The sequence below is a fragment of the Oreochromis aureus genome, linkage group 23 (assembly GCF_013358895.1).
Source record: "Oreochromis aureus strain Israel breed Guangdong linkage group 23, ZZ_aureus, whole genome shotgun sequence".
NCBI classification, from domain to species: Eukaryota; Metazoa; Chordata; class Actinopteri; order Cichliformes; family Cichlidae; genus Oreochromis; species Oreochromis aureus.
This window is the reverse complement of record NC_052963.1, coordinates 36,441,316-36,465,991: the sequence shown is the minus strand read 5'-3', so window position 1 is coordinate 36,465,991 and position 24,676 is coordinate 36,441,316. Positions and strand designations below refer to the sequence as shown.

General features: G+C 44.0%; 1 protein-coding gene across 1 annotated transcript; it reads left to right on the top strand.

Moving 5' to 3' along the window:
* The first annotated feature begins 461 nt into the window (after positions 1–461).
* wdr18 (WD repeat domain 18) lies at positions 462–24,676 on the top strand. Its single transcript, XM_031743554.2, has 10 exons — positions 462–717; positions 2,685–2,795; positions 4,198–4,331; positions 4,577–4,718; positions 5,007–5,150; positions 5,244–5,308; positions 8,250–8,374; positions 16,884–17,047; positions 17,860–17,928; positions 24,464–24,676. Exons 1-10 carry the CDS (start codon positions 505–507, stop codon positions 24,590–24,592), a joined length of 1,296 nt encoding a protein of 431 aa, XP_031599414.1. The 5' UTR covers positions 462–504; the 3' UTR covers positions 24,593–24,676.

Below are 24,676 nucleotides of genomic sequence, written 5' to 3'. Positions count from 1 at the left end.
TTTTATCAGTCTAGAAACGAGAAAGCTTGTTGAGATATTTAATTTGTGTACTCAAGTTGCGAAATGTGTTGGACTGCATTCGTGTTATTGTTTGACTGAGACGCAGTATTTTAGTTGTTACCACAAGGGGGCACAGTTTATCCGTGAAGGCACGTATGCTGCCTCATCACGCCCGTCCAATTGAGCGGGTGGCATTCAGGAATGTTTAAAAAAAAAAAAAAAATGTGTGGTTCTTAAAATGGAGGTTTAATTATGCAAAATGTTCATATTTGCTTTCAAGTGAGTAAAAACCTGAATGATTTATCATTTGTTTAGAATGTTTGTGTATATAACGCTTCCCGTGCTCTAAGTTGTATTTTTACTTGTGTTAAATATTTTTGGAGAAAAACAGGTGTTTCTAAATAGAGCCTGTCCCTACATCTCCCACAGTGCACCGCGGCCGGACGTGACGCATCCGTCTCGGACGTGACGTAGAGTGTACGGTGGTGGCCGGTGTGTGTGTGGATGATGGCGGCTCCTCTGGAGGTCCTGCTGAGCAGCGATTCGGGGTCCCAGCTGTGGAACTGCACCGTGTTCGACCCGCACAGCGGCTCCAGCCTGCTCTCGTACCGCGGCGGGAACAGCGGCGCGCGCAGCCTCACGGTGCTCGGCGGGGAGTACCTGCTGTCCGCGCAGCTCGGCAAGAACTTCATCAACGTGTGGGAGCTGCAGAGAAAGGTAGGACAGCACCTGGCCCAGCTGAGCTCACCTGAGCCCACCTCGCTCACCAGGCGAGAGGCACCAAACTAACGCTCTGCCCCCCAGCGCGGACAGGTGGCCAAAAACCCGCAGTCCCTCTAAAGGTGTAAACAAAGCGTTTAGAAAGCTGCCACTTTAATTCTGTGAAAAAGGAAAAGTAGAGCCGTTGTCAGAACCACTCGGACCCCTTACCGAACCCCGTTTATCTGTCCTCAAACCTTACCTGTGTGATGGCTGCAGCTCAACGTTAAAGAAGCTGATTCGTGAGTCCACGTGTTTCCACACAGATGCTGTGTTAGTACACACAGGTCTTGTTGAGACATCTTACAGATGTGCAGTTTCTCTGTGAAGCATTCTACTTCGAAAGCGTGCTGCTCAAATGTAACATGAACACACCTGTGGGTGTACTGCAGGTACGCAGAGCCGTTTTCAGAGTGCTGAGGGTGTGCTGCTGGTCACTTTGGTGATGGATGCTGATCACCTGTTGTTTGAACCTTGCTGATCTGTGTCTGACCTGATCACCTCAGTTGGATATCTTCAGTTTTATCTGAATTTAGAAGCAGAAAATTAATGTCATCCAGGTCTTTGTCTTTAAGATATTCCTGGAGTTTAACTACTTGGTGTGTGTTATCAGGCTTCGTGGATTAGATAGTTGTGTGTCATCTGCATAACAGTGAAAATGTATGCTATGCCTTCTGATGATGCTGCCTAAGGGAAGAATGTATAATATAAACAGAATTGGTCCTAGCACTGAACCCTGTGGAACTTCATAGTTAACCTTAGTGTGTGAAGAGGACTCTCATTTACATGAACAAACTGGAGTCTATTAGATAGATATGATACAAAAACCACTGCAGCACAGTACCTGTAATACCTACAGCATGCTCTAATCATTCTAATAGAATATTATGGTCAACAGTATCGAACATTGCACTGAGGTCTAGCAGGACAAGCACAGAGATGAGTCCACTGTCAGAGGCCATAAGAAGATCATTTGTAACCTTCACTAAAACTGTTTTTGTGCTGTGATAAGCTCTGAAACCTGACTGAAACTCTTCAAATAAGCCATTCCTCTGCAGATGATCAGAGCTGTTTGACAACTACTCTTTCAAGAAAGGAAGGTTGGCCTATAATTAGCTAAGCCCACTGGGTCAAGTTCCACAAAATGCATCAACTAAGCTCCACGCCCTCCTATCAGAGGAGCAGCTGTGTCCTGGTGCCACTTACACTTGAAAATTTCATGTTGTTCATTATGGAGAACTGTGTTTAACACAGTCCAATAACAGAGCATGTTGGGTTCCTCACAGTCACGCCCCTCCAGGTGCTGTCGCCCATGTTAACGTTAAAGCCCCGAAGTACGACAATAGTCTCCAGATGGGGCGCTCTCCAGGACCCGCTCAGGGACCTTGGGTACTCTGAACTGTTCAGCGCATAATGGAGATCATCAAATATTGTTTTCAGTTCTTGTTTTATTCTATTTGGTCTAGTTTTATTTTGGTAGCAAAAATGTTATTCACACTGAGTTTTCTCTTTTAATTTCCTGTAGTAACTCTGATAGACGTCTTTAAAGAAAATAAAAAGAAATGCTGCTGGAAATACCCAATCATCAGAAGCACACAAAGCATCACAATAAAAATGTTTGCTGGGGTTTATGTTTGTTTCTAATGTGACACATCAGAGCTCTGAACTGTATACAGCTCCATGAAGCTCCATTTTCACTTCAATGGAATTGAAGTGAAAATTGAATGTCTGATCATGCTCAGAGCATAAAAGCAGAAAAGAAGATGGGGGTTAAACACCAAGCTGATGCCCACTGTTCGGATATTCATGGTCTCTGATAATCTCTGATTGGGCTTTTTAAATTTTGTTAAGCCAGTTTAACAGAGTAAGCCTGGATATGTTGATCTTCCCTCGTAGACACACCCACTTGTTCTTTTGTTGTTCAGGATCAGCTGCAGCAGAAGATCGTGTGTCCAGGTGTGGTCACTTGTCTTTCTGCTTCACCTAATGGACTCTTTCTTGCTGCTGGAGTCGCTGAGGCCATTTACCTGTGGGAGGTGAGTCTATTCAAGCTCTGATTGGCTGAATGTAATTTATTAATTTTAAGATCCTGTTTAGCCTGTGCTGTATGACTCAGGCAGACAGCACGATGCTGATGAGAAGTTCTTTCAGTAACTCTACTGATGTGAAGTACCTGTTCAGCAGGTTCATTCACCCTGGTCACTCATCAATCAAGCGGTCAGTAAGCAATCTGCCCTTTGAATGGGGTTGCACCAGTGTGTGACCAAGCTGGTGACCAGTGTGATGAGGAGGTGCCAGGCTGCTGTGGCTCTGTGTGGTTTGTACAGATGCTAGTGAGGCCCCTGATTGTTCAGTAAATAAACTGTTAAACATGTCTTGTTTCTTCAGACTTCAATCATCCCATCCAATATATAATACCAAACGAGAGTCAATAGCAGCTGTTTAGCATTGGCAGAGAAGATTTGGTTTGTCATGGGCACAGCCCACGTACTGAACTCTGCTGCTCAACCCACAAATGCCTTTTCCCTACAAACGTGGCACCATTTATAAAAAAAAAAAAAAAAAACCCCAAAACAAACAAAAAAAACCCCAGACTTTCCAATGTTACAGGAAGCATTGTTACCAAAAAGAAATTATTGACCAAACAGAAAGTTTAGAATACATCCGTCCATCTATTTCTCTCTTATTTAATTTAATCTTGCTGGGGTAGGAGCTTATCTGAGCTATAGGTGACACGAGGTACACCTTGACAGGTCTCCAGTTTATCACAGGGTTGACATAGAGACGGAACAGCACTCAGGCTCAGTCAGGACTTGGACTAGGGAAGGAACTCTGAGAACAAGGAGAGAACCCACACAGGAATAAGAAGCACAACTCCCCACAGGATTCGTGTGGAGAAAAGATTCTAATGTTCTTGTGTTCTCTGAAGAACTAACAGATAAAGTTAATCTGAACAGAAAACACGTCTTTAAGCATCTCCAGGTGTTTAACATAAAAGCTCATTATTGACTTACTGACACCACAAAAAGCTGCTTAGATGATGCTGACAGAGCAGTTTAAGAAAGAGCATCACCATCTCAGAGCTCCTCAGCTGTTTCCATCCTGTTCATCAGAGAGGTCACAGTAGAAGCTGAATGCATGGAGGAGGGTTTGTAAAGTGAAATGTGAACACAGGATTGGAAATCAGCTCGTGCTGTTTTAAGACTAACTCACTAAAACTGGTTCATGAGAACATCTGGACCCTCCTGCAGGTTCAGTGTTAGAATAAAACTCCAGCAGCCATATGGAGGTGATCAGAGGCTGAAGGAGCTGATTGGAACGAGGATTCAAACATTTCAGGAAGAGCTTAGAGAGACAGTTCTTCCTTTTATGTTTTTACGTCGTTTTTCTTTTTGTCTCTTGGTTCAGGTTTGTTTACTTTGTTTTCTCACTGATCAGGTGTGCACAGGTAAACTGCTGTCTGTCCTCAGTCGTCACTATCAGGACGTCACCTGTCTGAAGTTCACTGATGACAGCAGCCATTTTGTTTCCGGTGGAAAAGACAACCTGGCTCTGGTGTGGAGTCTGTCAAGGTGAGACACACCTGAAAACACATCTGGAGTGTTCTGTAGCTTTTAATCAGCAGCAAGGTGTTTCATGACAAGAACACAAATGTGAAGTCAGCCTGGAGAGAGGTGCAGTGTCCAGCAGGTGCAGCTTTAGCTGTGTGTGTGTTTTAGAAAATTCAGACTTCCCTGGTAAGATCGGCGCGTCACCTGTGACTCTGAGATGTGCCAGACGGATCGCTGACTCACTCACTCTGTTCGCTGTGTTTCAGTGTTGTGCAGCTGGATGTAAGCCACGCCCCTGAGCCTCGCCACATCATGTCTCGTCACTCTCTGCCAATCACAGACCTGCACTGCGGCCTGATGGGAGCTCAGGCTCGAGTCGCCACCGCCTCCTTAGACCAGACAGTGAAGGTGAGTTTGTGCACCTCTGCTGATGTCGCTCAGCGATCCAGACAGCTGTGACCCAGGTAAAGCGGACAGCTGATGATCTTCATCTCACCATAATCAAGAACAGGAGATAGCGTGGTATTGAGGAGGAAGCTTACTTCGTTTAGTTTCTCTAAACAAGTTAGTGTCTTGAAACTGTGTCTGTCTGCAGTTCATGTAGTAATGGGTTAAATCTGACCAATCAGAGCTCAGCACAGTAAAATATGAAGTCATCACAGTCTTAGAGGTGTTTTTTTTCTGCTAATTGTCTAGGTATGGGAGCTGTCCTCAGGCGAGCTACTCCTCTCGATCCTCTTTGATGTGGAGATCATGTCTGTGACCTTTGACCCTGCTGAGTACTTCGTGTTCTGTGGAGGAAGTGATGGAAATATTTTCCAAGTGTCTCTGTGCAGCCAGGTGAGTCTGTCTCATTTTCTCACCTAATCATGTTTTGACTCCTCCCAGCTTTAAGGGGAGATGATAAAGTTTACCTGTTTGAACTGTTTGCAGAGTCTCGGTCGGGAAAAGTCGTTCCAGTCGGATGGCGAGGGGAATCAGGTGTTTAAAGGTCACAGGTGAGACAGCCGCTGGTGTTTGTTTGCAGGAATATGGTCGCATGACATCTCGTGTGTGGGTGTGTGTGCACGAAAACCAGCTTTCTTTTTTCTTCTTTTCAAAATAAAGTCTTAGGCTAGAAGCTCTGGAGAACCGTTTTTACCTTTTTGTTTAATAGTGAGAAAAAGACTGTGTGGACACTAAAGCTGGTGGGCCTAAATGTCACGCCACAGGTTCTTAGAATACGAGGGGGAACACGTGTATCAGAAACCCAGGGAGCAGAGACTGAGCAGGTCTTAATCACACACAGTTTATTCCCCGAGGAGGAGACCAGGAATAAATAAACACAATTCTTTTGCACAACTTTTGCAATAAGATGTTCTTTGTACATTAAATCCCGCCCAGTGCCGCGATAAAATTGTGCTACAACCCAAGACGAATGTTCCTTATATGTACAAGTTAGAAAGAGGAATTCCTCTTCTGAAGTTTGGACCACGCCAGCCTAGTTTCAGGAGGACGAGGAGAAACTCCCATCTCCGTCCTGTCTCTCTATCAGGCTCATCACATCACAACCCAGCTGCGCTCTGCACTTGAGTCTCTCGCTAGTTGCTACTTCCCTCGTGGCACCGCCCTGTAAACAGTATTTTCATGTGTGTGGAACAAATTGTTTTCCCAGTACGGTGCGAGGAGCGGCGCTGGTGATCACGTTGAGTGTTTGGAGGTCAGCGAGTCCACTGATAATTAACCTTCATTGTCTGTAACAGTCACGACGTTTAAGCACAAAATTAGAACAAGTGGGGCGGGGCTTCAGACGGAGTGTGGCTGGGGCCTAATATGAGTAGCAGAAAATTAAGAAACTTCATGTGTTGTTCAAACTTTGGTACAAACAGTTTTATCTCCATGTTTGAAAATAAATGAATAACATGTAGACCGTCACGTGCTCAACAGGATATGACCATGCCAGATGACTAGTTACAGTGGCTTGCAAAAGTATTCAGCCCCCTTGAACTTTTCCACATTTTGTCACATTACAGCCACAAACATGAATCAATTTTATTGGAATTCCACGTGAAAGACCAATACAAAGTGGTGTACATGTGAGAAGTGGAACGAAAATTATACATGATTCCAAACGTTTTTTACAAATAAATAACTGCAAAGTGGGGCGTGCGTAATTATTCAGCCCCCTTTGGTCTGAGTGCAGTCAGTTGCCCATAGACATTGCCTGATGAGTGCTACTGACTAAATAGAGTGCACCTGTGTGTAAGCTAATGTCAGTACAAATACAGCTGCTCTGTGACAGCCTCAGAGGTTGTCTAAGAGAGTATTGGGAGCAACAACACCATGAAGTCCAAAGAACACACCGGACAGGTCAGGGATAAAGTTATTGAGAAATTTAAAGCAGGCTTAGGCTACAAAAAGATTTCCCAAGCCTTAAACATCCCACGGAGCACTGTTCAAGCGATCATTCAGAAATGGAAGGAGTATGGCACAACTGTAAACCTACCAAGACAAGGCCGTCCACCTAAACTCACAGGCCGAACAAGGAGAGCGCTGATCAGAAATGCAGCCAAGAGGCCCATGGTGACTCTGGACGAGCTGCAGAGATCTACAGCTCAGGTGGGGGAATCTGTCCATAGGACAACTATTAGTCGTGCACTGCACAAAGTTGGCCTTTATGGAAGAGTGGCAAGAAGAAAGCCATTGTTAACAGAAAACCATAAGAAGTCCCGTTTGCCGGTTGCCACAAGCCATGTGGGGGACACAGCAAACATGTGGAAGAAGGTGCTCTGGTCAGATGAGACCAAAATGGAACTTTTTGGCCAAAATGCAAACGCTATGTGTGGCGGAAAACTAACACTGCACATCACTCTGAACACACCATCCCCACTGTCAAATATGGTGGTGGCAGCATCATGCTCTGGGGTGCTTCTCTTCAGCAGGGACAGGAAGCTGGTCAGAGTTGATGGGAAGATGGATGGAGCCAAATACAGGGCAATCTTGGAAGAAAACCTCTTGGAGTCTGCAAAAGACTTGAGACTGGGGCGGAGGTTCACCTTCCAGCAGGACAACGACCCTAAACATAAAGCCAGAGCAACAATGAAATGGTTTAAAACAAAACATATCCATGTGTTAGAATGGCCCAGTCAAAGTCCAGATCTAAATCCAATCGAGAATCTGTGGCAAGATCTGAAAACTGCTGTTCACAAACGCTGTCCATCTAACCTGACTGAGCTGGAGCTGTTTTGCAAAGAAGATTGGGCAAGAATTTCAGTCTGTAGATGTGCAAAGCTGGTAGAGACATACCCTAAAAGACTGGCAGCTGGAATTGCAGCAAAAGGTGGTTCTACAAAGTATTGACTCAGGGGGCTGAATAATTACGCACACCCCACTTTGCAGTTATTTATTTGTAAAAAATGTTTGGAATCATGTATGATTTTCGTTCCACTTCTCACGTGTGCACCACTTTGTATTGGTCTTTCACCTGGAATTCCAATGAAATTGATTCATGTTTGTGGCTGTAATGTGACAAAATGGGGAAAAGTTCAAGGGGGCCGAATACTTTTGCAAGCCACTGTATTTATCACAGCAGAGTATTGTCCACATGTTTTCACGGTGCTTCTCGTCGGACTTGTGGGAGTCTGCTTGGGCTGAGGTGTGACATCACGGTGATAAATGGTGGTGGGCTGTCTCTTGATTAATTCCAAGCTCGCCAAGCAGTGGGTGTGGTAGGAAACATGAACGACCATAAACTGAAAACCGGTGTGGGGAAAACGACACGTGTGATGAAGAGCTCGTTTCCACCGGTGAAATAATCCAGATGGTAGTGAATAACACACACGTCAGAGGAAGCCCTTCTAACAGGTGTTTACTGTGGATTAACTTCAATGATCAAGGTTCAGGATGATTGTTGATTAGGGTTAATTAACTTTATTGATCGTGGTTCTGTGTTCTCCTCAGGAACATGGTGACGTGTCTTTCAGTGTCGATGGACGGGACTCTCCTGCTGTCAGGGTCACACGATGAAACGGTTAGACTGTGGGACATTCAGAGTAAACAGAGCATCCGCTGCCTCACACACAAAGGTAAGTCCCGCACCCTGTGACATCATCAGGGTTGAGTTTTCTATCCGTGCTGCCTTGCTCAAAAGAAATCTCAGCTTGAGATCTACTTCTGGTTACATGTGGGTCGATGGAAGCTGCACTTTTAAGCTGTCACCTCAGGGAGGTGCTGTTTAACCTGAGGTGGCTGGACTTAACCGCCTCCTCCTCAGCTGCTGCTGGGTTATTAATGAGTGGTGACGCTGGCGGCGCCGTCTCCTCCTCTGGTGTCTGCTTGATGATGAGCGGCGGTGTGGTTCTGACAGGAACACGAGAAGGGACCTCCCCGCCGTGATCGTGACTGACATTTTGTAATTAACCAAATCCTCCGCGCCAAATTCGTCTCACTTCAAACGGCCGTCAGCGACGGTAATCCATGCTTTGGCCAGATGCGCGGCTCACACCCCCCCCCCCGGTCACGTTTCTGCTCACAAAGAGCCAGAGTGAATTTAAAGAGAAAGCTTCATCCTCCATGACGACAACGCCTCAAAAGGATTCGTCTCAGCAGAGCAGATTCAGCTCCTCACAAACAGGCGAGAGGAGGTGCTCGTTCTCAGCCCGTCTGATGATTTTACCTGATGTGTGCAGAGTCGGACTCATCAGCGTGATGAAACACCATAGAACATAATTCCTGCCATCTCAAACCTCACTTGCTGCTGAAGGATTTTTAACCTGGCTTCACTAAACATGACCAATGTGCTCCCCTCAGCACCGGTCTATGAGTCCAGCTGTGAGGCAAAAGGGGCAGGGTCAGCACAGGAAACCAGTGTCAGACAGGTAGCGCTGCAGGTATGTCACAGCTGGAACAAACCTGAAATACTCTCAGGGTTATGAGTTGAATCCAGGCTGAAGCTGAGCCTTTTTAACTGAGTGAAGTGAAGAACAATCAGCGTTACATCATAGTGATGTCACTGATTAACATGCAGATGTTTGTCTGTAGGCATCATGCTGACGACCTTCACAGAAACCAGTGCGCTCACAAGCGCCCTCTGTTGGGTACAGTCAACAGGCGAGAGGTGGGACACACCTGGATAGGTCGCCGTCTATCACTTTGTTAAAAATGTAAACTCACATGGCTCCAGGACCCTGGAGCACCCTGGAAGAACACAGGAACAGAAGGCGGTCCTCAGACATCTCCTCGCCATTTTTAATCAGTTATTTTGTTTCATTTGGTTCTGGTGAGAACAATGATGCCTCACAGCAAGTAGATCATTTGACGGTTGACTCTGACTGAGGCAAGTCTGTGCAGAAGTCTCTGATTTGAGATGCTGTGATTGGCTCAGCATCACGTGATCCTTGGAGACTTCATCTGAGATCCATCTACAGGTGCTAAGCTCGGAGGAGACGCTGCATCCCATCACTGTTATCGAACACACTGTGTGTGTGTGTGTGTGTGTGTGTGAGAGACTGATTATCTGAGCTGCTGTGAAATAAACCAAATAAAGTGAGAGGTTTGTGAAGAGTTCATGAGAAGCGAAGAGGGGGAGGTGTGCGTCAGTCCGAGTGCTCCTGCCTCCTCCGCCGGCTCTCAGCGTGTTAGATCTGCGACTATTATAAAGAAACGGCCGTCTGACAGCAGAGCACCGCTCCTGCAGGCAATGAGGCGAGACCACCTCTCTCTGCTGCCACCACCTCATCTCAGGACTCATTACCCGGAGAGGCTGGGGGAGACTCTGACAGCTCTGAGGGCCCCTGAACATATCGCACTAGAATAAAAAACACAGTGACACTTGAACACACCATGCTGCATTGAACCGTACACCTGAGCGTGACAGCATTTTCAGTCACAAACATCAGTGACTCAGTTGAGCTGTCTTTGTGGCGTTCCTGCAAACTGCAGGTTTTCTTTACATTTTTCAATTATTAAACATGAAGCTGCCAACTCCATGGCGTGGAAAGCTGTCCATTCATGTGGCTGTAGGTTACCGTTGTAGTCGCCAGGTGTTTCCTGATGTCATAGATCAGCTGTTTGGACGGCGTCCTTGGCGTGACGCGTCAGAGTCGCTTCCTGATGTGTTCTCTAATTGAGCTGCTGGATTTTTGTTGTTCAGCTAAAAAGGAACTTTTTGGAAGAGCTGGTGGGCGGGATTAGTGTGATGGCCGTACAGGAAGGCTATTGCGAGGCAGCCCATCTGCAGTGCTGACATTTAACTGCTGCTTTTACCTCCCAGAGATTCATCTTCACTACAATCCTGACTTTTTGCTGAGACGAATCATCAGCAGCTGAATTATGATCAGAGTCTGTAAGAGAACCACAGACAGGAAGCTGACTCGCAGAAGAAAGGAATTATCATGATAGAGATGAGATAAATGATTTCTGTGACATCGCAAAACATGCAAACTTTCATTTCAGCAGCCCACATTTGACTGACAGTTTCAATGATTTTCTTTTATATTTGATAGCATTAAATTAAATGCAATGATCTCAGGAGTATCTCAGTAAACAAATGGCATTCAATGAAAATTTGATGAAGACTCACCACCTGCAGTTATCAGTGCTACTGATGGGGGGGGGGGCGCTGTGCTCAGATGAAAGAATCTGACAGTTTTTAAGATGAGCTAAATTATGTTAGCAACTAATCTGCATACTTGCGTTACATTAACATCCACACTGAGTAAAATTAGGCTTTGGTGAAGCTTTGACAGGTGGCTAGCTGTCTGCAATCAAAGATGCCACGCCCCTAATAATGCAAACAGTTGTTTTCTAAAAACATTCTTCACCTGTACAGTTGTTGTGAAGAGAGAAATGATCTTTTGGGGCTAAACCAGTTTTTGTGTCTGGTTGGAAACTTGTTAATTTTAACATGGAGACGGACTCACTGCTGCCTCTGCTGGACGGTAGATGAACTGCAGATTTATGGTATTAAAAAAAACCCCAACAACTTTCCTTCAGCTCATGAAGCAGTTGATGTGATGAGTGTCTTTCATGAGTTTGTTTAGTGCAGGGGTCTCAAAGTGGCGGCCCGGGGGCCACTTGCAGCCCACGTCAGCCCTACTTTTGGCCCGTATATTGACGTGAAGAAATTAAAGGCCCTTGAAGTGACTTTTTTGTTAGGGAGGATTTGTTTGGGGGAAGATGTGTACACTTATGTCTGCATTTTTATTTTGTTGAATACAAACAAAATGATAGAAGTGCTGCCACATGTGTGGCCAGAAAGAGAGGACCAATGTGTTTATTTGGTAGTTAAATGAAAGGCTTCAGTTAGTTAAGAGGGAGGGGGGGAAAAAAAGATTTGTCTTGTTATACAATATTTGAAATAAAAACAAACAAACAAACAAACAAAACATTTTCTGAAATATTTGTGGGTGTTTTCTTGTTTGTTTTTTTGTACTACTTGAACACTAGTGGGCCTCCAACGAGATGACAGTGCCAGGAATGGCCCACAGCTCATTTAAGTTTGAGACCCCTGGTTTAGTGGAATATCAATAAAACATCCAGGTGAGAGGCTCCGAACCAGCTGAGGGAGTTTCCTCAGAGTGTCTGCAGTGTGTTGGCAGCCCTTCAGCCTCTAACACACTCAGTCTGATTTATCTGTCGTTCTGGACCACATTTGGACCATTAGTGTAATTCCAGCAGCCGGAGCCAAGCAGACGATCAATATGTGTAATTGAGTGGGAGATAATTAGCCCGTTTCTATTAGCACAACAAGCAGGAATTCTGCTCTGACTTTTCAGTACAAACCTCCTGAGTTTCACTGCTCGGGGATTTTATTTATGATGCAAGAGCGAGGACACCCTTTAACGATGTGTTAAAACAGAGCCTGTGGGTCCCCTAGAGATTTACAGTTTTTAATTAAATAACTGAGCATCAGCACCAGTTATTATTATCATTCCACCTAAATTTTGATGTTTAACACTTTCCCTCAGCTTTGAACACACACACACACACACACACACACACACACACACACACACACACACACACACACACACACACACACACACACACACACACACACACACACACACACACACACACACACACACACACACACACACAGGTTATATCAGCATGTGTCTTGGCCTTTGTTTTATTGGGAAGACATCCTGAAAAAAAAAAAAACCCTCTTTCTTTATCATAGACACGTCATTCAAAGTTTAAATGACTAACAGGTTTTACAGGAAGTGTGCTAGACTTTTTAAAACTCATCAGGGACTGTAAGTGATGCCAGTTTTTATGGCTTTTCAAAATAAAATCTCATAAATATCAGAATGACCCTTCAATAAATGGTAGCAGTCATGCAGAGACTCGGTGGTAGACACACATTTACTTTGTTTCACCTTGAATCATTGTATCATTGACTTTCATATAAAAGCTCAAAAATATTTAAGCTGCTTTTTAAGGTTTATAAACACCTTCATTTTGAAATCTATGTCTGAGCTTCTTTCTGCTCACCTGCAAGGTGACCTGGCGGTCATTGTGTTTTGCTGGTGGAGTTTCTCACCCTGAGCATAGTCTCTCAGGGATTGGTTTTATTCTGGAGCAGCAGCTTAGTTGAAATCAGATGAGCTATCAGCTGCATCTGACCAAGGCACTGACATGCCTGGGGACTGAACCCCCAGGACAGACTGCACGTGTAAACCTGGTTCAGCAACTGCTTTTATACTTATTGATCGGGTGTTGGAACCACCTGCTCTGGCTGATCAATGAGCCATCATCGATGAGCCAGAGCAGTATTTTAATCACGAACTTTTATTCAACATTTAGCGTCATGCTAACCTAGAAGCCAATCAAACAGCTTGTTATTGTGGTTCTGCTTGTTTGATCTGTGTCCATATTTTGAATTGGCACATCATGTGTCTGGTGCTCTAGGTCAAAGATGAAGCTGCTGGCTCTCAGGAGTGCAGCTGTAATGTGTGAGGCTGTAGAAGTTTAACCTGCAGGCAAAAACGTCTTCAACTTTATTTTGGAACATCTGAAGCTGGGGCAGCACGCAGCATGCATCAGAGGTTAAGGAGGTGGATAATGGAGAAGTTGATGGATGGATGGGTGGGTAGATTTCAGAATCTCTGGGCATAAGATTTGCTCTGGTGGGGAGAGGGCGTGGTGGGCGTGGCTCAGCTCTTCATGGGAAACCTTCAGGTGAACAGACTCTGAGTCGTGGTCACAAGGCTGTGGTCTTCAGTCTGCTGTAAACTACTTTCTGAGCAGATAAAACATCTTCAGCAGCTGCTGCAGTCAGACCAGTTTCACATTAACCTTTGAAAGACGCCGCCGCTGGCTGGTCTCACAGCGAGGAGCACGGCGAGGCGGCTGCTAGAGGTGAAGCTGCTACCTGAGTACAGGTGATAAAAAAGCTGTTTAGAGATAGCAGGTGAGGTCAGCTCGCTTGTTTCTTTCTTTGTGTAAATGACCTACTTCCTGTTTCGGGGCTCAGGCGTGTCAGTCAGCTCAGCTGCTTTATCGTCTCCCGAGTGATTTGTCATCCTTCAGGCTCTTAAACAGATCCTCGAGCTAATCTCAGGGAAATTAATTTAAAAAGTCCCCAGACAGGAAGTTAGAGTGACAGTGAGCTGAGGCGCTGAAGGTGGAGTGAATACAGAGTGGGGAGGTGGAGGTGCAGAGGACTGTTTTGGAGGACTGAAGGTGGAGGCAGATGCAGTAAATCCGCTCCCACGCGCTGCGGTTTGGAGCTTCTGTTGGCGTGAAATGAGTCTGGCAGCGTGTCAGTGTGGCGGCAGATTTACTGATGGAGCACGCCTTGCTCAGAGCCGCTCCTTCTGAGTGGCTGCAAGTGAAGGAAGCCGAGGAGATTAAAGGCGCCATTCCACTTCCTGTGTTTGTCCTGACCTGATTGGCTGTTGCAGCTGATGGAAGAGCGTTGATGACAGGTTGATGAGTTGCAGTGGGACAGTTTCTCAGAGGACCTGTGGTCACCGTGGTTACAGATGGCACTGGTTCTCTCACGCACACACACACTGTGCTGGAGGCGGAGCTTCTGGTCCTTGTCTCAATCAGCAGCCAGAGGAATCTTCAATAGGTGGAGGAGAGCCACCATGGACCTTGTTGTTTAACCTTTGACCTCTGAATGTTTTGACCTCAGTTGTTTTTTGCCAGTGATGATGATTGGATTATTAAACTGCTGCGCAGTGGGCCCTGACTGGACATTGGTCTGGAATATTTTCCATGATTTTCGTTCATCTGTGTAGATCTTTATGGCGCTGGACGCCAACCTGCTGCTGCTAGAACCACCCGTTTGGAACAAAGCGCCACATTTCAGAGACATTTACGACTGACTGCATGCTCAGTTCATTCACACGCAGATCCTCCTGTTTCCGTTCTTCCCACAAAAACACCTGAACGTGTTTGTGCAGACCGCAGCTGTCTGAGGGACTGACGCAGCGATCGCGGCAAAACGTGCCGAGGTGTGAAAACCTGACGTCAGACATGCCTGACAGAGAACCTGTCACAGGTAGCGTTCATCAGGACCAAACACAGCGGTGTGATTTACCTGGTGCTAATCAGAATCGTGATGAATTTCGGGATCTGAATAATCCCGTCTGCTTCATGAGTCTCATTGGTAAATGATCATGCAGGTCATGTGACCTGGCAGCTTTTTGGAACAAAGTGAGCTTGCCCCTGCTGCAGAGCACCTCATCAGCGCAGAAGCAGTCATGTGTTATTGAGGTGATCGCCATCTGTTGATGTCCATCAGCTCCTCCTGATGTGACTTGAGTGCAGCAGCTTAAATATTTTACTGATGAACCAGAAGAACTTTAATATTTCACACGAGTTTCTCTGAATGTCCTTCACAAACTCAGACACTTTGCTCTATTTTCAGTTTTTAATACTCTTCATTTGTAAAACACCAAATCAAAGGCACCTGTGATGGAAATGTCAAGTGACAGTCGACAGCTTCTTCTCCTCCTCCTCCTTTCTCATGCTCCCTTCAGGGGAGGATGATCTGCCTCCATCTTCCCTCTCCACATCCTCTTCTGTCACACTGACCAAGGCCCATGTGACAGAAGAGTTTTCTTTTTTGGGTGTGAGGCTAGAAGTTGGCGTGGAGCCACATTCTGATCTGATCAAAAACTGATGGTCGTCAGTACGTATTGGTTATGGGTTAACACATGTTGATGTTGTATTAGTCCCAGAGGACCTGACATACAGTATGCAATCAGGTGGTGGAGGTGAAATCCTAGTTTGTCAATGAGGCTGTGTGTAAAAGTTTAAGCTAACTTCAGGCAGGCACATCTGATGCAGTAAAATCCTCATACAGGATACGTAGCGTGACCAACACCTGGCTCTGCCTCCACCCCCCACCCCGCCAGGTTGATGTAATGAAAGTTTGATGGTCAGGTCAGGCCCACTCGTCTCTTCTTCTTCTGGTGCTTGAGAGAGGTTCTGTCAGTGTGCCGGATGAGGAAACGCTGCAGGACAGTTAAGGTTTTATCAGCTGAAGGAGCTGCTGAGGGCAGACCAACGAACATCAGCAGATAAGAACTGAGCACGTGCAGGAAACCAACAATGCATTTTTCACCTAACTGACTTTGTAGGAGACATTTTTTTGGGTTGTTACCTTATGTCTGCCGCTAGGGGTCACCTTTTTTGTTTTATGGTATAGTGTGTTTATGTGAATGTATTTAAGGTAGACACGTAATTAGTTCCAGGTGTTGTTGTTTTTCGGAAGGAGCAAACAGTTTGTGACCGCTACGCTTTTATGATAAATGATGTTGGATAAAGAGAACTGCAGGACAACAAATACAACAGCTGGAAGTGGAATAACAGTGGCATCGCATCACTCTCACCAACGAAAACCTCAGTGGCTTCAAGTGTAGGCTTAGCCTCTGCAGACATGTCATAGAACCAAAGCACCAAAAACTGTTAAAGGTTACAAAAACAAGTAAGCAAAACCCCTAATTTAGTTTCACCTAAGTGACTTTTTAATCTGCAGCCCGTCATCATTTGCATGTTTCAGATTGGTACAGTTTCAGCCTGGTTCACGACATCGCTGACTCGCTTCCTGTTTCATCTAAGAGACGGATACATTCTTGAAAGCCAAGATGACCGGAAGTGATGTAAACATGGGCTGCAATGTTACTCAAAAACAAACTGCTTTATTTCAACAACACCGTTGAGCTATCACGAAAGAAGAAGAAACCGTTTTGACCTTCAGGAGCCTCCTACATCATCATTATCACCCCAGCGGGGCGGAGCCTATTCCAACTGCCATGGGGCAAGAGGTGGCATTCACCCTGGATTTACACCTGCGAGTCACCGAGGAAACTCACATGCACTCATCACCTTAGGGTTAATTGTCATTCAGCTAATGTCTCGGGTCAGTTGGCCCCTGATTAGTCGGTTCCTGTTCATACCTACGACCTAATGGTTAATGAACTGATGATGTCATGAGCGATGTCGGGTTAGCAGAGGATCCATGGGCATTGTAGAATTTACACAGGAAGCAAAATTTCTTCTGTAGTGATTATGTCTCTCCATCCACAAATGACACTTCCTGAGCACCACGACATCACTTCCTGTTTGTGCGTTTAGGGCCAGTGACAAACGCCATCATCACGCCAGCTCCCGCTAACATGTTCCTGCCTGACAGTCGGCCTGCTGTCCCTCTGCCACGCTTCAGCCGACACCTGCATGCCTCCGAGAGCAACGGCGGTGAGCCGGGGGAGGTGTGTGTCCGCCTCAGGCTCCACACACAGGTGAGTGCTGCCTTTCTTCCTAGTGTCTTCCATATTTGAGCTTCCTGTTAACGGAAGTAAAAACCAAATGAATGTCTGAGCAGTTTATTTTCATAGATGGGAGCCACAACAACAAGAAATTCCGACATGACAGGGTAGAAATGAAAACACACACAGGTGAACGAAGGAGCTGTGAAGGCTGAACATAAAGATGAAAAGATCAATGGAAAGATCAAACACAATTCGAGGAAACGTTTAAATAAAACATGAAGCTGCAGCTCAAACACATCGATCCCTCTGAAGGAGGAAGGTGACATAGACACGCACAAATGCATACACAATGAGAGGGAAACTTTCATAAGCATCCTCAGAGCAGTTTATGCTAATGAGACAGAATCTAATACAGGCTGAGACACACACACACACACACACACACACACACACACACACACACACTCTCTGCCGTAATGACAATGGGTTTGAAAAATGCGTGTGTTTGCTGGCGTCTCAGTGGGTAAGCAATAATATCAATATTTACAGCTTTGATTGCCTGACAGGTCAGAGTGCTCTGTCACCAGCGTGCCTGCTAACATCATCAGTCCTGTTTGGAGTGTTTAACATCGTTTAATTGATCAGTTCTCAAGACATAAAATTTTTAGATGTCTTCATCATCATCACCAGATTCACACAGCAGTGCTAAATTTTATTGCTAAATTATTTTTGTAATTATGGTGGAAGACTTCAATTTTATTTTGAAGTGACAATCTGCACATCTCACTTAAAGCTGATAGGTCACAGGTTTTACTTTGAAGAGGTTTTTCTGTTTTTTACAGGAGGAGGAGGAAACGTACCTGCAGAAAGCCGACACGCTGAACTCGCTGATGAATGCCATGACTGACAAGGTGAGAGGGGCCGAAGTTTTGTCGAGTGTTGGTTTGCATCCTCTGACAATCCCACAGTTTAACTGGCCAAGGGTCAGAGACAAACTGACTGTGAGCCTGACATTCCAGTCAGTCTTATTGATTGTGGTCAACACTAGACCTTTAACAAACAAACACAAGATCACAGCAACAAAAACATCAAACAAGAATTCACGAGTCAAAATAAAACAAACTTTTGTGCTTATAAAATATAAAATTTGTAAAATAGAAAATGTGATGATCTCAGACTACAGAAACAAAAGTCTAGACAGTCAGTATAAAAACGACTGACCAAGAACAATTACAGGTACCAAAGCTGGTTTTCTTTGTGTGGGGAGATGTTCACATGCCGAGTTTAAAACAGTCTTCATTTTGGACGACGCTGGGTTTTGTAGTGTTTTTCATGCTGATTTCAAATCTGTGTTTAGTTTTTCCCTAGCATGTACAGTTTTTGTGATATGCTAGTTATATATTGCATAATAGTTGGTATAATTAGCCTAAGCATGTAACCAGATTTAATGACAATTCCCTGTGTTTTATGTTACATAGGGCATTAATTGCAATCGATTTCAGTTGTTACCGTGCCTAGATTGTATTAATCATCCAGACAGTTTCTCTCATGTGTGTGGTTCATTCAAGACAAAAGCACGTCTCCCAATTACTATAGACCTTAAGAAGATATACAAATTGTACTTTGGCTGCCCTCTGGGTGACCAGGATAAATCTTGGGCTCCACATGTCATCTGCAACAGATGCCGTGTGAGTACAACAGCATTTTCATTCAAAAATAAGCACAAAATTGTATACACCAGCCTGGATTCTGCAATAAGGCCTGTCCCTGTGCTGCCACATGATGGATTTGCTTCTGTAGAAGGTGACGAGGAAACGGTCAAGGTGCCTCTGGTTACAATCCAGAGCCATCAGATCCAGTCTGGCTGATGAAGATTCAGAACCAGAGACTTTTAAACAAGCAGAGCTAAACTATCTCGTTCGTGATTTAAATCTGTCGAAAGACAAAGCAGAACTTCTTGCTTCGAGGCTTAAGCAGAAGCATTTGCTTGCCAAGGGTGTTACTGTAACTCACTACAGAAGTTGAAGTCATAACTTGACAGCGTTCTTCACAACTGACGGCTCAATGTGCCATTGTCATGACATCAACAGACTCTTTAGCATGGTGTCTTTTCATTGATTCTTTACAAAAAAGCTCAAAGGCACTCCTACTCCATAATGGAAATGTCAAACCAAGTGTGCCGATTGCCCATTCTGTTCATCTAAGGGAGTCCTATGACAACATGAAGACACTGCTTGAATCATTTGGGTATAAAACTCATTAGTGGAACATCATCGGTGGTGATCTGAAGGTGATTGGTATGTTGACGGAAATGCGAGGAGGATTCGCCAAATACTGCTGTTTCCTGTGCCTGTGGGACAGCCAATCTACTGTGGAACATTATGTCAAGGGTGACTGGCAGCCACGAGATGCCTATGAGCCAGGAAAAAGCAGTGTCGAGTTTCTGCCTTTGGTTGAGCCGCATAAAATATTTTTGCCTTCTCCGTATCAAGCTAGGCTTGATGAAGAATCTTGTTGAGGCCATAGGCAAAGGGAATGCATGCAGTTTTCAGTACCCCACTGAAAAGTTCCCAAACATAAGAGGTGCAAAAATGAATGAAGGGGTATTTATAGGTCCATAGATCAAGTCCATTTTGCAGAATGAAGGCTTCAAACAATCTCTCTCAACAGCAGAGTTCAAAGCTTGGGAGGACTTGAAGTGGCTCTGCAAAAACTTTCTGGGCATCCACAAGTTTTCTGCATATATGGAAGGAGTTCAGCTTCTGCTTGATTCCTACCAGAAACTGGGCTGTTGCATGTCATTGAAAATACACTTCCTGCACTCAGACCTCGAGTTCTTTCCAGAAAATCTTGGCATGGTGAGTGATGAACAGGGAGAGCGTTTTCATCAGGACATTCAGTTAATGGAGCATCGCTACCAAGGTTTCTGGAATGAGAGCATGATGGCCGACTACTGGACGCTGTACCCTGACAATCCGGACAGTGTGCACAAGAATATCATATGCTAAGGATTTTTTGAAGAAACAGTGGTAGCTGACTCCCACTGATCATCATATCTATGCCACAGTGTGCACCTATCTGACTGAAAATATTGAAACAGTTGCTTGATTGGTGCCTGTTTAATAAAAACTGCATGAAGGTCCAATGCAAACTAATATTACTCATAATTCAAAATGATGTGGCTGATGTGACTGGAAAAAAATTGAAAGTAGACCTGAAATCAGCATGAAAACAGTTTACAAAAGTGTTTTGTGGTTTCTGATGATTGCAAAAAAAAAATTGTTGACCTGTGTAGTTTTACGGCATGTTTTTGCAAATTACTGCATTTTGTGCAGCATTGTCCTTGTGAAATCCAAATGACAACGAGTCTGAAACTCCCGCTGTTGCTATATTTTTCCCTGTCTGGTAGTATATAAATGCGCATGCTCAGCCCAGTGTGGCAGGTAGAAAATCTTGGGGTGGGGTGGGGGTTAATGATGCATTAGCAGCGTGTGGGAGGAAAAAAATCTCAGTGAATTATATGCAGACAGCTTAATATTGCCATGGCAATTTATATTCGATGGTTACAATAAAGCCACTTTAACCGTTGTATGTGGAAAAACTCGATATATTGCACACCCCTACCTCATGGTGCTTTATATTGTAATGTAAAGACCCTACTATAATTTAAAGAAAACAGAATACCCCACCAATCATATTGACCACCTATGAGCAAGTGCTTTGGTGACAGTGGGAAGGAAAAACTGTATTTTAAAAAGAAGGAACCTCCAGCAGAACCAGGCTCAAGGTGGGGTGGACATCTGCTGCGACCGATTGAGGGGAGGGGTGGAGAAAGGACAAAGATGCACTGTGGAAGAGAGCCAGAGATTAATCATAACTAATGATTAAATGCAGAGAGGTGTATAAACACCTTATTCAGCCCTAACTATATGCTTTAGGAAAAAGAAAAGTTCGAAGCCTAATCTTAAAAGTAGAGAGAGTGTCTCTCTCCTGAATCCAAAATGGAAGCTGGTTCCACAGAAGAGGGGCTTGAAAACTGAAGGCTCTGCCTCCCATTCTACTTTTAAATACTCTAGGAACAGCAAGTAATATGGAGATCAATTAGGGTCCAACTCAACCCAGCCAATCAGATAACAGTAATTACTGTTGCTGGGTAAATATTTTCCCACCTTAGTCCATCATAGGATGATCAGAAATCATGATTCTTACCTGTTGGCTGGTGTCTGCGGCATCCCAGGAAGAAGTCGTGGTCATCTTTAACCAAAATGCTAATTTTTAGCTTGTAACCAACGTGACACAGCAGCTGTCAATCATTAGCCTCCGACCCACCTCTTCCTCTTGATACACGCCACAGCACAAAATCAGGGTCAAAAGTCTTAAACAGAAAAAAATAGGTCTAAAACAAAAAAAATGAATTTGAAACTGAAAAAGAAAAATTGAAACTGTTAAAAAAAAAAAAAAAAAAAAAAGATTTGCATGAAAACAAATACAGTGGAACCCCGACTTACGAAATTAATTCGTTCCCAAGCAGGGGCGGATCTAGAGAAATTTTCTTAGGGTGGCATGAGGGTGGCAAAGAAATCAAATGGGGTGGCAAAATCAAAGCCTTTATTTTTCCCAAACATATATGCAGGTGGTTACATATGATAAAACGTGAGTTTTGATGTTATGTACTGTATAGCCTGTATAATAAATAAATATGTAGCCCAATAAGTATAAAATCCAGAAAGCTACACAACATGGGGCGGCTCATTTACAAACACAAGTCTAACTTAAGTTTCACACTGTTTTTTGTTAGAAAACAATCACATTGTTACATGCTTAAATTACACAAAATGTCAGAAATCTGCACTGTCATGAACAAAAATTTAAACCTAATTTTTCATGATTTGTTGGATTAACCCACTGAGGATTGAAATACAACCGGCCATTTTTGACTCCTTTTGAGTTTACGTTTGTATTTCACCCTCAAATTGTTTCATTTCATTTTTTTCCCCTTGCCTTGTTTGGTATCATTCTTTTCAGCTCAACTGAATTTAGTTTTTTTCACTGACATACTGCATTAGTATTACTGATCTGAAATCACACAAATACTTAAAATCCTAGTAGTATTTTTTTTACTGTAAAAAAACAAAAACAAAAAAACCCCCCACAGACATGTTGAGTAAATTTTTATAACTTGAAATGCAAATATAAATTGTACATTTTGTAAACATATACAACTATTTCTCTAAAAATGCAGCCAATACACCTGCCGTTTTGTTTTTTTTTTTTTTTTTTTTGTTTGTTTGTTTTTTTCATTTTGTACAACCATTTCAAAATATTACTAAAACTAAAATGAGAGAACAATCAGGTGTTGCAATAAGATGCCCCACAAATGATGTGTGCCAGTGTTAAAAAAAAAAAAAAAAAAAAAAGTTTGTCCACCAAAAGACAGAGGAGAACAGCACAGGGATAAACCTGCAGGCCTGACAGCAGGAGGTGTATCACTCCGCTGGTTTTCTACTTAGTGATAGTGTTTACGTTGCAAATGTGCCTTTGTGACATTCATTAGTGCCCTCACTGACACACAAAACAAAACGACTACACAACAGAACTACACAAGACAACACAACACACTGAGTATACACTCCACACTAAACGTCACAAATCTCCCACATCTAAAAACTCTCTTGCTCTCTCTCTCACTCACTCGCTCGCTCTGTCTCGCTGCCGTCACTCCCAAAACTCTCCCCTCTTCCTAAAAAAACCAAATCCCACGTGTTGACTTTTTTTTTTTTTTCTTTTTTCAATGTGGGCTGAAATAGAGACTCAGCATGGCTGCAGCTTGTTGCTATGTCAGCTTACATCAGTCATGTGATTTGGAGGTGCAGCGTGTCCGTGGACCACAGAGGGTTAATAACACTCACCTTCCTTCCATTTCCAGAGTGTAACATCCAACCATCCATGGTGTTGTTCAAAATGTGCTCTGGCACAATCATAAACATCGCTTGCTACTGAAAACAAGAAAAAAGCCGGTCCTGCTATGGGCTGAACCATTTGCTAATGGTGGAGGGGGGGAACACTATGCAGTATATTCAGTTTTAGCATTTATATTCACTGACTGTAACTACGCTCAAACCGTTAATGCTATCTTATTTTAATAAACAACACTGTCATATGCAAAACTGGGGTGGCACTTGGGGTGGCAAGGGATCATTTTAGGGTGGCACTTGCCACCCTTCTAGATCCGCCCCTGTTCCCGAGGGTCTTTCATAAGTTGAAAATTTTCGTAAGTCGAAGCACCCATCGCGCCTTTTGAGTTAACGATTGGCTATAGGCTAATTGCAACAACAATACGTCGTTCAAGTGGAACAGCGAAGCGCAAGTACGAAAGCCAAGGAGGTTGTCACATGATTCGGAAGGCATTGCGGGCATTGTAGGCATTCTGGGCTCAGCCAATCAGAGCCAGCGGATTTCGTTACACGGGCATTTTGCCGTAACACAGGCAGAAAGTGCCTTCGTAACTTGAATTTTTCGTTAAATGGGGTATTCGTAAGTCGGGGTTCCACTGTAATAAATTCCAAATAAAACTCATTTTTTCCTTCTTTTTTTTTTTTTAACATCAAATCTTAGAATTTCAGTTTCAAGTCGCTTTTTCAAATGAATAAAACTTTGGACCCTGATTGTATCTCCATATAAGTAAGCCTGCAGTGCAAGAGCGTATTCTAAATGTATGCTCTCGCACTGCAGTACTCTAATAGGGTGATATGGTACTATAAGGTCATTACGATAAGAGAGCCTGATTATTCAAGACCTTGTATTTGAGGAGCAGGATTTTAAGTGTTCTGGATTTAACAGGGAGCCGGAGCCAGTGAAGAGAAGCCAGTATAGGAGAAATATGCTCTCTCCAGGCCTCAGGCGAGCTGAACCTCACCAGCTTCCATAGATGGTTAACAAATGGGCGGAGCTAGCACTTTGAAGCTTCGTCATGAGCGTGTGTGCTGCCAACGTCATCGTGTTTTCAACCCAAATGTGGTGATTGATGGGAGGTTCTGACTGCGATCGACTGGTTCACAACCTGTCAATTACAAGTCATCAGCCAATGAGTGTACAGCAAAAACCCTCCATTTTGACAGTTACAAATTAAACTTAGTCCTGACATTAAGTTACAATTGAGTCTTTCTAGAACCACAACTTTCACCCCCTAGTGAGTGGCCGCTAGAAAGAAAGCATGTTGAAGTTGCAGTTACTGTTGGTATTGTTGATGTTGATAATGGGAGCAAACACCTCCTAGTTGCAGGATCATCTGGTGCGGAACCAGTCATGTATTGTATTTAAAGTGACGGGGGAAAAAGTGATTTTGGTGAGCTCGTTGAGCAGAAGACGATGTTTGGAGACAGATGACAGAGATTGTTTTTTTGTTTTTTTTCTGTGATGTGTAATTGCTTGTTTTTGTGTTTTCAGTCGGTGTTTGGTGATGGCGAGAACACGAAGGTTAGAATCGCTGAGCTCGAAGAAGAAGTTCAGACTCTGAAAAAAATGAACAAAGATTTGTACGACTTCTCCAGCCAGCTGCTCACTAAACCAACATAAGCACACACGCACACACACACAAATACACACTGTGATGGGTTTTTTGTTTATTTGTTTTTCTACAAAATAAAAGTTTTTGGAGAA

What these genes read in the sequence shown, in the direction of transcription:
- wdr18 (XM_031743554.2), top strand. Translation starts at nt 505, where the DNA reads ATGATGGCGGCTCCTCTGGAGGTCCTGCTGAGCAGCGATTCGGGGTCC. An exon ending in TGTGGGAGCTGCAGAGAAAG is followed by an intron (nt 718 to 2,684) that starts GTAGGACAGCAC and finishes TTTGTTGTTCAG; the next exon opens with GATCAGCTGCAGCAGAAGAT. An exon ending in CCGCTGCCTCACACACAAAG is followed by an intron (nt 8,375 to 16,883) that starts GTAAGTCCCGCA and finishes TTGTGCGTTTAG; the next exon opens with GGCCAGTGACAAACGCCATC.